The 14,013-nt window shown below is 41.7% G+C and overlaps 1 protein-coding gene across 1 annotated transcript in view; it reads left to right on the top strand.

Annotated features, from left to right (window-relative positions):
• notch1 (notch receptor 1) overlaps positions 1-14,013 on the top strand; it is a 141,947-nt gene that overhangs the window by 67,548 nt on the left and 60,386 nt on the right. Inside the window, exons 8-11 of the mRNA XM_062960253.1 lie at positions 400-585; positions 735-848; positions 4,691-4,804; positions 11,842-12,075. Coding sequence (XP_062816323.1) covers positions 400-585; positions 735-848; positions 4,691-4,804; positions 11,842-12,075 — 648 coding nt within the window. The remainder of the gene's footprint in view (positions 1-399; positions 586-734; positions 849-4,690; positions 4,805-11,841; positions 12,076-14,013) is intronic.

The raw sequence follows: 14,013 nt of genomic DNA on the forward strand, positions 1-14,013 counted from the left end.
TAACACTGGGCTGAGTGGGTTGCTAGGAGACCGAGTGGGCAGAGCTTAACCTTCTAACTGGCAGCAATGGGATAAAAACAATTATTTCTCTCCCTCTGATTAGGACTTTATTTTTCTTTTCTTTTTGTTGTCGGAACCTAGGGGCAAGGATGGTGGGTTGTGTTGCCAAATTTCTAGATTTCTGGGGCTTGTACTTTATTACTCCTTTATATATATAGATGTGTAAATGCTACTACTGGTACATGTTATTGTTTGTTGATGTATTGGATATTGTAATTGTTTTTGTATCTGATGTTTCTGTGAGCCGCCCCGACAAACGACAGGAAGATGGAGGCGGGATACAAATAAACTTATTATTATTATTATTATTATTAATCTATATCTTCCTCATATCATTAGGTGCCAACCCTTGTGAGCATGCCGGCCGGTGCATCAACACGAATGGCTCCTTCCACTGCCAATGTCAGCAAGGCTATTCTGGCCCTCGATGTGAGATTGACGTGAATGAATGCCAGTCCAACCCTTGCCAAAACGATGCCACTTGTCTGGACCAGATTGGGGTCTTCCAATGTATCTGTATGCCAGGTAAGATGGCAAAAATGGGGCGATGGGATGGGGAAGCTTCCGCTTTCGGAGCCCTGCTTTGGGACCACGTTCCGGGGAAGTTGCCATTGGTGAGAACGGTACCTTGGATTTACCCGTCTTTTCTTTCTTTCTTTCTTCCCCCCATTCAGGATACGAAGGTGTCTACTGCGAAATTAATACGGACGAGTGTGCCAGCAGCCCCTGCCTCCATAATGGGAAGTGCATCGACAAAATCAACGAGTTTGCTTGCGAGTGCCCCATAGGTACGGACAGATTGATTCTTTTTGCCTCCGGCGCGGAGCCTTTGTAGTCGGAAAAAAGGAGCCGGAATTAATCCCTCGCCCGGCGGCTATGTGAGGCTGATGGATTTAAATCCTGAGGAGGGAGGCGGCTCGAGGGAAGTCACCTCATGATCTGCTTTTTTTTATTTGGGAAACTTGGAGGAGAAGTGTGTTGGGATTTCGAATCTGGGATTCTTCCTTTGTTGGAGGACGGAAAAGAAACCTCCATATTCAGGGATAGCCTATCTTTTTGAGATAGAATTACAAGCTGGATAGATGCAAGGAACGCAGTGTATCTAGCGTGTCTGGATTTCAGCAAGGCCTTCCTTCGATAAGCCGGCCCATTTAGCTTGAATAAGTGAAACTCTACTGTATTTTCATTTTGAAATTGACCCGTAGCTGCTGCATTTCCCACCCTTGACTTATACTTGAGTCAATAAGTTTTTCCAGTTTTTTGTGGTAAGATTAGGTGCCTCAGCTTATATTAGGAGCCCCGGTGGTGCAGTGTGTTAAAGCGCTGAGCTGCTGAACTTGCAGACCGAAAGGTCCCAGGTTCAAATCCCAGCAGCGGCGTGAGCGCCTGCTGTTAGCTCCAGCTTCTGTCAACCTAGCAGTTTGAAAACATGCAGATGTGAGTAGATCGATAGGTACTGCTCTGGCGGGAAGGTAACGGTACTCCATGCAGTCATGCCAATGGCCACATGACCTTGGAGGTGTCTGCGGACAACGCCGGCTCTTCGGCTTAGAAATGGAGATGAGCACCAACCCCCAGAGTGTGAGTAGATCAATAGGTACTGCTCCGGCGGGAAGGTAACGGTGCTCCATGCAGTCATGCCAGTGGCCACATGACTTTGGAGGTGTTTGCGGACAACGCCGGCTCTTCGGCTTAGAAATGGAGATGAGCACCAACCCCCAGAGTGTGAGTAGATCAATAGGTACTGCTCCGGCGGGAAGGTAACGGCGCTCCATGCAGTCATGCCAGTGACCACATGACCTAGGAGGAGTCTACGGACAACGCTGGCTCTTTGGCTTAGAAACGGAGATGAGCACCAACCCCCAGAGTGTGAGTAGATCAATAGGTACTGCTCTGGCGGGAAGGTAACGGCGCTCCATGCAGTCATGCCAGTGGCCACATGACCTTGGAGGTGTCTGCGGACAACGCCGGCTCTTCGGCTTAGAAATGGAGATGAGCACCAACCCCCAGAGTGTGAGTAGATCAATAGGTACTGCTCCGGCAGGAAGGTAACGGCGCTCCATGCAGTCATGCCAGTGGCCACATGACCTTGGAGGTGTCTACGGACAACGCCGGCTCTTTGGCTTAGAAACGGAGATGAGCACCAACCCCCAGAGTCGCTCACGACGGGATTTAACGTCAGGGGAAAACCTTTACCTTTTACTATACTCGAATATATACGGTATTTTCTTAAAGCTATATAACCATTTCTGAGTTCAAGTGCCTGAATGGTTCTACGCAAAAGGATAAAGCGTTCGCTCACAACGGACCATGAAGAAGAACTTAACTTTGAAACCCTGCATTTCTCGAAAGGTGCCGTTGCGTCCGGAAAATAGGACAGGGTCTCCATCCCGAAAGGAAACGTCCCAGAAACGTGAAACGCAACCGACGGCATGAGCTGAAAAGGAAAAAAAAACTCCCAGACTTCTCTGGAAGGCTTTTGTGGAGGTTTCCATGCGGGCACGGCCTCCTTTCTCTTTTTCGGTTGCTCCACTTGGACGGCTGCCTGCGATGGAAGTGACAAGCGATTGTGCTCCGGGGCCCCCCTTCCCCTCGCCTTCCCTTCCATCTACATTTCATCGCTCCGAAGCACAATGGCTCCAGTCTATTCACTCCTGCACATTCATCACTGGCTCCTCGCCTTGCCTCGGATTCCAAGAGGCTGGAAAAAAAAAGACAGATGCAACTATCTACACCACACAATCCCACTTTGGCTACTGTGCTCCGGTCTGTGGAATCTGGGTGATGTAGTTCTAGCATGATAGAGTTAAAAGGCCATTCAGTTCAACTCCATCCTGGAATAATAATAATGATAATGATTATTATTATTATTATTATTATTTTATAACACAGCAAACAAGATAGAAATCCAGCATATCTATCTTGTTTGCTGTGTCATACAATCATCATCATCATCATCATCATCATCAAGTAAAACAAGCAGTCAAAGAAGAAGAACATGCCCTGGCAGAATATGTAAAGCAAAGTGAAGAACCTGCTTTGATTGAAGTAAAAAATCAGAAACTCCTCAAAGCACAGCAGACAAAAAAAAACACTACAAGAAAACCGCACTACAAACTAGAGCAGAATCAGTACAAGAAAACCGCACTACAAACTAGAGCAGAATCAGTACAAGAAAACCGCACTACAAACTAGAGCAGAATCAGTACAAGAAAACCGCACTACAAACTAGTGCAGAATCAGTACAAGAAAACCGCACTACAAACTAGAGCAGAATCAGTACAAGAAAACCGCACTACAAACTAGAGCAGAATCAGTACAAGAAAACCGCACTACAAACTAGAGCAGAATCAGTACAAGAAAACCGCACTACAAACTAGTGCAGAATCAGTACAAGAAAACCGCACTACAAACTAGAGCAGAATCAGTACAAGAAAACCGCACTACAAACTAGTGCAGAATCAGTACAAGAAAACCGCACTACAAACTAGAGCAGAATCAGTACAAGAAAACCGCACTACAAACTAGAGCTGACAGCTGGCACAACAAAACATTGCATGGAAAGTTCCTTGACAAAATTGAAGGAAAAGCTGATAAGGAGAAGACCTGGCTCTGGCTCACAAATGGGACCCTGAAGAAGGAAGGAGACAGAAGGCCTGATCCTTGCAGCCCAGGAGCAAGACATCAGGACAAAGGCCATTCAGGCCAAGATCGAAAAATCAGCTGATGACCCAAAATGCAGACTGTGCAAGGAAACCGACGAAACCATGGATCATATCCTCAGCTGCTGTAAGAAAATCGCACAGACAGACTACAAACAGAGGCACAACTATGTGGCCCAAATGATTCATTGGATCTTATGCCTCAAGTACCACCTCCCAGCAGCAAAGAACTGGTGGGATCACAAACCTGCAAAAGTCTTGGAAAATGAGCACGCAAAGATACTGTGGGACTTCTGGATCCAGACTGACAAAGTTCTGGAACACAACACACCAGACATCACAGTTGTGGAAAAGAACAAGGTTTGGATCATTGATGTCGCCATCCCAGGTGACAGTCGCATTGACGAAAAACAAAAGGAAAAACTCAGCCGCTCTCAGGACCTCAAGATTGAACTGCAAAGACTGGCAGAAACCAGTGCAGGTGGTCCCGGTGGTGATGGGCACATCAAAAGATCTCAGCCGGCATTTGGAAACAATAGACATTGACAAAATCACAATCTGCCAACTGCAAAAGGCCACCCGACTGGGATCTGCGCGCATCATCCGAAAATACATCACACAGTCCTAGACACTTGGGAAGTGTTCGACTTGTGATTTTGTGATACGAAATCCAGCTTGTCTATGTTGTTTGCTGTGTCATAAAATATAATAATAATAATAATAATAATAATAATAATAATAATAATAATAATAATAGTTTATTTATACTTTATCTCTTTAGAATGTATTTTTTTCCTAACTGGGAGGCAATATCATACTGAGTGAGTTGGGCCGGTTTCATATCTAGCCATTGAAGGGATTTGGCTGAAAAGGGGACACTCCTGGGCGTTGGTGCTGAGGTTTTTGTGGCCATTGTGGCCATCAGCCAAAGCCCTTGAGCCAACTTTTATTCCTTGGTTTCCTTACAGGCTTCAACGGTCCCTTGTGCCAACATGACATCGACGAATGCGCCAGCACGCCGTGCAAGAACGGAGCCAGATGCATCGACGGCCCCAACACCTATACGTGCGAATGTGCCGAAGGTGAGCAGCGTTCTTCTCTGTGGGTTGTTGGTCTTCTCTTTCCGATAACTAGAAGAATAATTATTTTTTAAATTTATTTATTACTAGCTGTGCCCGGCCACGCGTTGCTGTGGCGAAGTATGGTGGTATAGCAAATAAAGTATTCAGGAATTGGTGATAGTTAAGATCAAGGGTCCTCAAACTTTTAAAGCCGAGGGCCGGTCCACAATCCTTCAGACTGTGGAGGGGCCGAATTATCATTTGGAAAAAAAACCCGAACAAATTCCTATGCACACTGCACATGTCTTATTTGTAGTGCAAAACAACAACAATGAAAGTACAATACAATATTTAAAAATGAAAACAATTGTAACCAACATAAACCTATCAGGATTTCAATGGGAAGTGAGGTCCTGTTTCTGGCCAATGAGATAGTCAGGTTAATTAGGATTGTTGTTGTTGTTGTTGTTGTTGTGTGTCTTCAAGTCATTTCAGACTTTGGGTGAGCCTAAGTCTAAAATTATTTATTTATTCATTTACTACATTTATTTATTACATTTATATCCTGCCCTTCTCACCCTGAAGGGGTGCAGCTGTATGCACATACAATATATTATATTATTAGCATAGCACAATATTAGCATTATATATTACTATATTGAACTATTCCACTATACTGTAATATTATATGTAATATATATCATATAATTAATATTATTATATGGTATTATTAGTATTATATTGTATAACATTATATTATTATAATATTATATGTATATACAATATATTATATTATTTAAAATGATATAAAATATTATATTATAAAACTGAGGGCGGGGGCCAGGTAAATGACCTTGGAGGGCCGCATCCGGCCCCCGGGCCTTAGTTTGGGGACCCCTGGTTAAGATAAAGGGTAAAGGTGTGGAGTCCAGATAATCCAGTTAAAGCAGATAATATAAGATTATATGGGTTATATAGCTGTGTGGAAGGGCCTTGAGTCTACACTGCCATCTAATCCTGCCATATAATCCAGTTAAAATCTGATAATCTGTTTTTTATAGGCAGTGTGGAAGAGGCCTAAGTGAGGCCTAATTCTGCCTGTCCGCTGGGTGAGTGGGTTGCTAGGAGACCAAGTGCTTAGAACTAGATTATATGAGGCCCCTTCTACACAGCTGTATAAAAAGCACACTGAAGTGAATGATCTGGCAGTGTGGACTCAAGATAATCCAGTTCAAAGCAGATAATATAAGATTATAAATGGGTAATATAGCTGTGTGGAAGGGCCTTGAGTCTACACTGCCATATAATCTAGTTACAATCAGATAATCTGTATTTTAGAGGCAGTGTGGAAGAGGCCTGAAGCCTAACTGTGCCTGTCCCCTGGGCTGAGTGGGTTGCTAGGAGACCAAGTGGGCAGAGCTTAGCCTTCTAACTGGCAGCAATTGGATAAAAACAATTAATCCTCTCCCTCTAATTAGGATTTTATTTTTATTTTATTTTTGTTGTATGAACGTAGAGGCATGGATGAGGGGTTGTGCTGCCAAGTTTAGTGTTTCTGGGATGTGTAGTTTTGTTGTTTTGTCCTAGGCCGAAATTTCATTACCCTTTTATATATATAGATATTAAATATAATATTAGTAATAATATTACGGTGTAATGGTATAGTACAATATAGTAATATATAATGCTAATATTGTGCTATGCTAATGATATAATATATTTTATGTACAACTTGTAAGCCGCTCTTGAGTCCCCTTCGGGGTGAGAGAGGGTGGGGTATAAATGTAGCAAATAAATAAAGGATTGTTGTTAGCGGGTTTTTTGCACTACAAATAAGACATGTGCAGTGAGCATAGAAATTTGTTTGTTTTGTTTTTTTCAAATGATAATTCGGTCGCTCAACAATCTGAGGGACCATGAATCGGCCCTCCTCTTACTGTGTTTCCCCGAAAATAGGACAGTGTCTTATATTGATTTTTGCTCCCAAAGATGCACTAGGTCTTATTTTCAGGGGATGTCTTATTTTCCATGAAGAAATATTCACATTTATTGTTGAACAAAAAAGTGATCATTTATTATATACTGTGCAGTAGTAGTCATCACAAACCAGCATAACCAGACAAACTCTGAATCCTATCAATAATTTCTTATTACTACCAATATTTCCATTTACAACACACTATGATATGTACATTTACCTATCTGCTCTGGTGTTCTGTTCGCTGGGCATGCTTCCAAACAAAAACTTTGCTAGGTCTTACTTTCAGGGGAGGCCTTATATTTAGCAATTCAGCAAAACCTCTACTAGGTCTTATTTTCTGGGGATGTCTTATTTTAGGGGAAACAGGGTAAAAAGTTTGAAGACCCCTGCTCTACTGTATATCCCGGATTGTTTTCCTTTGTTGTTCTTCATTTGACACCTGCCTTATATTTAGCAATTCAGCAAAACCTCTACTAGGTCTTATTTTCTGGGGATGTCTTATTTTCAGGGAAACGGGGTAAAAAGTTTGAAGACCCCTGCTCTACTGTATATCCCGGATTGTTTTCCTTTGTTGTTCTTCATTTGACACCTGCCTTATATTTAGCAATTCAGCAAAACCTCTACTAGGTCTTATTTTCTGGGGATGTCTTATTTTCAGGGAAACAGGGTAAAAAGTTTGAAGACCCCTGCTCTACTGTATATCCCGGATTGTTTTCCTTTGTTGTTCTTCATTTGACACCTGCCTTATATTTAGCAATTCAGCAAAACCTCTACTAGGTCTTATTTTCTGGGGATGTCTTATTTTCAGGGAAACGGGGTAAAAAGTTTGAAGACCCCTGCTCTACTGTATATCCCGGATTGTTTTCCTTTGTTGTTCTTCATTTGACACCTGCCTTATATTTAGCAATTCAGCAAAACCTCTACTAGGTCTTATTTTCTGGGGATGTCTTATTTTCAGGGAAACAGGGTAAAAAGTTTGAAGACCCCTGCTCTACTGTATATCCCGGATTGTTTTCCTTTGTTGTTCTTCATTTGACACCTGCCTTATATTTAGCAATTCAGCAAAACCTCTACTAGGTCTTATTTTCTGGGGATGTCTTATTTTCAGGGAAACGGGGTAAAAAGTTTGAAGACCCCTGCTCTACTGTATATCCCGGATTGTTTTCCTTTGTTGTTCTTCATTTGACACCTGCCTTATATTTAGCAATTCAGCTAAACCTCTACTAGGTCTTATTTTCTGGGGATGTCTTATTTTCAGGGAAACGGGGTAAAAAGTTTGAAGACCCCTGCTCTACTGTATATCCCGGATTGTTTTCCTTTGTTGTTCTTCATTTGACACCTGCCTTATATTTAGCAATTCAGCAAAACCTCTACTAGGTCTTATTTTCTGGGGATGTCTTATTTTCAGGGAAACGGGGTAAAAAGTTTGAAGACCCCTGCTCTACTGTATATCCCGGATTGTTTTCCTTTGTTGTTCTTCATTTGACACCTGCCTTATATTTAGCAATTCAGCAAAACCTCTACTAGGTCTTATTTTCTGGGGATGTCTTATTTTCAGGGAAACAGGGTAAAAAGTTTGAAGACCCCTGCTCTACTGTATATCCCGGATTGTTTTCCTTTGTTGTTCTTCATTTGACACCTGCCTTATATTTAGCAATTCAGCAAAACCTCTACTAGGTCTTATTTTCTGGGGATGTCTTATTTTCAGGGAAACGGGGTAAAAAGTTTGAAGACCCCTGCTCTACTGTATATCCCGGATTGTTTTCCTTTGTTGTTCTTCATTTGACACCTGCCTTATATTTAGCAATTCAGCTAAACCTCTACTAGGTCTTATTTTCTGGGGATGTCTTATTTTCGGGGAAACAGGGTAAAAAGTTTGAAGACCCCTGCTCTACTGTATATCCCGGATTGTTTTCCTTTGTTGTTCTTCATTTGACACCTGCCTTATATTTAGCAATTCAGCTAAACCTCTACTAGGTCTTATTTTCTGGGGATGTCTTATTTTCAGGGAAACAGGGTAAAAAGTTTGAAGACCCCTGCTCTACTGTATATCCCGGATTGTTTTCCTTTGTTGTTCTTCATTTGACACCTGCCTTATATTTAGCAATTCAGCTAAACCTCTACTAGGTCTTATTTTCTGGGGATGTCTTATTTTCAGGGAAACAGGGTAAAAAGTTTGAAGACCCCTGCTCTACTGTATATCCCGGATTGTTTTCCTTTGTTGTTCTTCATTTGACACCTGCCTTATATTTAGCAATTCAGCTAAACCTCTACTAGGTCTTATTTTCTGGGGATGTCTTATTTTCGGGGAAACAGGGTAAAAAGTTTGAAGACCCCTGCTCTACTGTATATCCCGGATTGTTTTCCTTTGTTGTTCTTCATTTGACACCTGCCTTATATTTAGCAATTCAGCAAAACCTCTACTAGGTCTTATTTTCTGGGGATGTCTTATTTTAGGGGAAACAGGGTAAAAAGTTTGAAGACCCCTGCTCTACTGTATATCCCGGATTGTTTTCCTTTGTTGTTCTTCATTTGACACCTGCCTTATATTTAGCAATTCAGCAAAACCTCTACTAGGTCTTATTTTCTGGGGATGTCTTATTTTCAGGGAAACAGGGTAAAAAGTTTGAAGACCCCTGCTCTACTGTATATCCCGGATTGTTTTCCTTTGTTGTTCTTCATTTGACACCTGCTTTCAATGAGCCCTTTCCCCTCTACTGTACTCCTACTACGGATTGCAACATTACTTACTGGCTCAACTACGACACAATGTGTCTCCGAAGCAACCTAGAAACCACGACCCCGAGGCCCACCATCCTCGCTGGGCTCTTACACAAGACAATATTTGTGTAGTCGCATTTCCTGCCCCCTTTTCTCTCTCGTCCCGCACATAAGGGACGGCCTTTTTCCATCTTGGCTCGGACTCTGAGCCGTTTCTGTGCGCTCTCCTTTCCTCCGGCCCCTCGCCTCTGTTCCGAAAAAAGCAGAAGAAGGGGAGGAATACAAAACAGAAAGAGGGTTGCCCCCTCCCTGGCACCGCCGCCCGCCCGCCCGCCCGAGGCACGGGGTGTGTGTGTGCGTTGAGCGTTGAGCGAAACCCGACTCGCCGTTTGGACAAAACCGACGCCATCGGCCCCCCGAGAGGCAAACAGTGGGGCTTTTGTGGCCGAGCTCCCGCCAGAAATCTTCCAGCTGAACGGACTCTAATGAGAGCCTTGGTTCGGGGATGAAAAGCGGGCGATGGGGATTTCATGGGGCGGGGTGTGTGTGTGAGTGAAAGCCTCACTTTGTCTCCTGCCCTCTTTGTCCGCCTCGTCCTCCTCCCTTTTTCGCCCCGGAGATAATGGGCCACGGCTATTATATCCCCCCAAACCCCACGCACCGCCATTTGTCCCCTCCCTGGCCTTCTTTCTTTCTCTTTTTTTGGATCCTGAGTCGCATGCAGACGAGAAAGAAACGAAGGGGGGCAGAGGAGAAAAGAAAGGGTTGGTTTGTTCGACGAGGGGAGCCGTTGTACTCTTTCGGAGTCGTCTTGGGGCAGACGGGCCCTCTCAACCCAATCCCGACTTTCCGCGTTGGGCGCCAGTGCCCTCGTCCAAGTTTTGCTCGCCCGCAAAAACTGATAAAATCCGGCCGAAAGAAAAGCACAGGTTCAAGTTGCACCTCGTCCTGCCGACTCAAAGGCACACGGAAACCAAGTGGGAAGCCCTCGCAGGTGGAATACGGCATCCGTGTCTACGTTTGCAGCTCAAAGACCAGTATACCCTGTTTCCCCTAAAATAAGACATCCCCAGAAAATAAGACCTAGTAGAGGTTTTGCTGGATTATTTATTTATTTATTTATTATTTACAGCATTTATATTCCGCCCTTCTTTCTCACCCCGAAGGGGACTCAGGGCAGATCACATTACACACATATAGGTAAACATTCAATGCCTTTAACATAGAACAAAGACAAGACAAACATAGTCTCCGAGCAGGCCTCGAACTCATGACCTGTTCAGAGTGATTCATTGCAGCTGGTTGCAACCGGCTGCTCTCCAGCCTGCGCCACAGCCCGGGCCTGAATTGCTAAATATAAGGCCTCCCCCAAAAGTAAGACCTAGCAAAGTTTTTGTTTGGAAGCATGCCTGCCTAACAGAATACCAGAGCATGCAGGATCGGTAAATGTACATACCATAGAGTGTTGTACATGGAAATAATGGTAGTACAGTAGAGTCCCACTTATCCAAGCTAAACGGGCCGGCAGAAGCTTGGATAAGCGAATATCTTGGATAATAAGGAGGGATTAAGGAAAAGCCTATTAAACATCAAATTAGGTTAGGATTTTACAAATTAAGCACCAAAACATCATGTTCTACAACAAATTTGACAGAAAAAGTAGTTCAATACGCAGTAATGTTATGTTGTAATTACTGTATTTACGAATTTAGCACCAAAATATCATGATATATTGAAAACATTGACTACAAAAATGGCTTGGATTATCCAGAGGCTTGGATAAGCGAGGCTTGGATAAGTGAGACTCTCCTGTACCAAGAAATTCATTATAGGATTCACAGTTTGTCTGGTGATGCTGGTTTGTGATGACAACTACTGTACAGTATATAATGTTCATTTTTTTGTTCAACAATAAATGTGAATTAATAATAATAATAAAACGTTATTTATATCCCGCCACCATCTCCTGCGGGGACTCGGGGCGGCTTACATGGGGCAGCGGCCCAAACAACATAAGAACAAAATATAAGCAACACAATACAATCACAATATAAAAAGATAAAACAGTAATACAATATATCAATATAAACAACAATAGAGTGTAGAATTCTTCTTCATGGAAAAATAAGACATCCCCTGAAAATAAGACCTAGAGCAAAAATTAATATAAGACACTGTCTTATTTTCGGGGAAACACGGTAGTAGAGTCTCACTTATCCAAGCTAAACAGGCCAGCAGAACCCTGCTTGAGCAGTGATGGCATGATCGTCAGCATAGATGAAACTCTCTGTCCCTTCTGTCTCTGGTGATGCTGCTTTGATACCTTTCTGACGTTTTGATTTGTATCATATCCTAGGTTTCTCTGGCCCGCACTGCGAGACGGACATTGACGAATGCAACCCGGACCCCTGCCATTACGGGACCTGCAAGGACGGCATTGCCACCGCCACTTGCCTCTGCGAGCCAGGATACACCGGCCACCGCTGCGACATCAACATCAACGAGTGCCAAAGCCAGCCCTGCAAGAACGGAGGGACTTGCCAGGACAGAAACAACGCTTACCACTGCCTCTGCCTCAAAGGGACCACCGGTAAGCCTTGTGCATAGTAGGCATGTCCGATCGATGAAAAAAATGTTTAAAAATATATTTTTAAAAAAATTTGGGGGGAAAAACATTAACGAAACATTAAGAGACAATTAGAGAATGGGCCAACAATGGTTTGAATTACATTGCCGGTTGCGCTGTGAGACAATGTCTCGGAATGCGTATCAAAAAGCAATAACAATCCGAAATAATTCCGATATACGATTCAAAACGATTTTTTGGACATGTCTAGTGCATAGCTTTCTTTGACCATCAGTGGATCCGAAATCCAAGTGCAAGGAGACCCTTCTATGATATAAGACACATGACGTGTCTTGCATTGCAAAACATTGTCAAAATTGTCCTGTGTTCCATAAGATTTTATTCTCCACACTGTTTGTGGCTTTGTGGCCAAGACATTGAAATGCCGTCTTTCCAGCTTCTGGAAACTTTGTTGTCTTTGGTTTCCCAACAATGACGCATCACTTCTAACCATGGACTAAAAAAAACTAGATTTTGATATTCTTTGGCAACCGCTTTTCACATTTGCAGTGTTTTACTCTGAAATACAGTAAAAATACAATATAAAATCAGCAGAATCAAACCACAAATATAGAACATAATAAGCAATCACTATTGTAAAACAGACATTACAGACATAAAGGCAGCCTAAAGTTGTTGTATGACGTATATCACTAACAGGTTGCTTCGATGGGACTTTTTATCTTGAATAATAATAATAATAATAATAATAATTATTATTATTATTCATTATAAAGGCAGCCTAAAGTTGTTGTATAACATATATCACTAACAGGTTGCTTCGATGGGACTTTTGATCTTGAATAATAATAATAATAATAATAATAATAATTATTATTATTATTATTATTATTATTATTATTACTATTATTATTATTTTCAATTGTAAAACAGACATTACAGACATTATAAAGGCAACCTAAAGTTGTTATATCACGTATTACTATATTATATATAGTAATGAGCAATATTATGTTATCGTATTTATTCAATTGTAAGACGGACATTACAGACATTATAAGGAGAACCTAAACTTGTTATATCACTCATTACTATGTTATTTCTGGTCATAACCAATTACTGTATATACTCGAGTATAAGCCTAGTTTTTCAGCCCTTTTTTAGGACTGAAAAAGCCCCCCTCGGCTTATACTCAGGTGAGGGTCCTGGTTGGCTTATATTTAGGTCAGCTTATACTCAAGTATATATGGTATATTTGTTATTTTTCTCTTATTGTTATTGGTATTGTTACTTTTACATTTATTTACTCTATTTTTATTATTATTAATACAGTAGAGTCTCACTTACCCAACATAAACAGGCCGGCAGAACATTGGATAAGCGAATATGTTGGATAATAAGGAGGGATTAAGGCAAAGCCTATTACACATCAAATTAGGTTATGATTTTACAAATTAAGCAACAAAACATCATGTTTAACAACAAATTTGACAGAAAAAGTAGTTCAATACGCAGTAATGCTACATAGTAATTACTGTATTTACAAATTTAGCACCAAAACATGACAATGTATTGAAAACATTGACTACTAAAAGGCAGACTGCTTGGATAATCCAGAACATTGGATAAGCGAATGTTGGATAAGTGAGACTCTACTGTACTTATAAATGGACTATGTACTTACGAACCCCTCTAACTTTCTCCCCTTGCCTCAGATGCAAATACAGTAGAGTCTCAGTTATCCAAGCCTCGCTTATCCAACATTCTGGATTATCCAACGCATTTTTGTAGTCAATGTTTTCAATATATCATGATATTTTGGTGCTAAATTCGTAAATACAGTAATTACAACATAACATTACTGCGTATTGAACTACTTTTTCTGTCAAATTTGTTGTACAACATGATGTTTTGGTGCTTAATTTGTAAAATCATAACCTA

This window comes from Anolis carolinensis, unplaced genomic scaffold (genome assembly GCF_035594765.1).
Source record: "Anolis carolinensis isolate JA03-04 unplaced genomic scaffold, rAnoCar3.1.pri scaffold_7, whole genome shotgun sequence".
Taxonomy (NCBI): domain Eukaryota; kingdom Metazoa; phylum Chordata; class Lepidosauria; order Squamata; family Dactyloidae; genus Anolis; species Anolis carolinensis.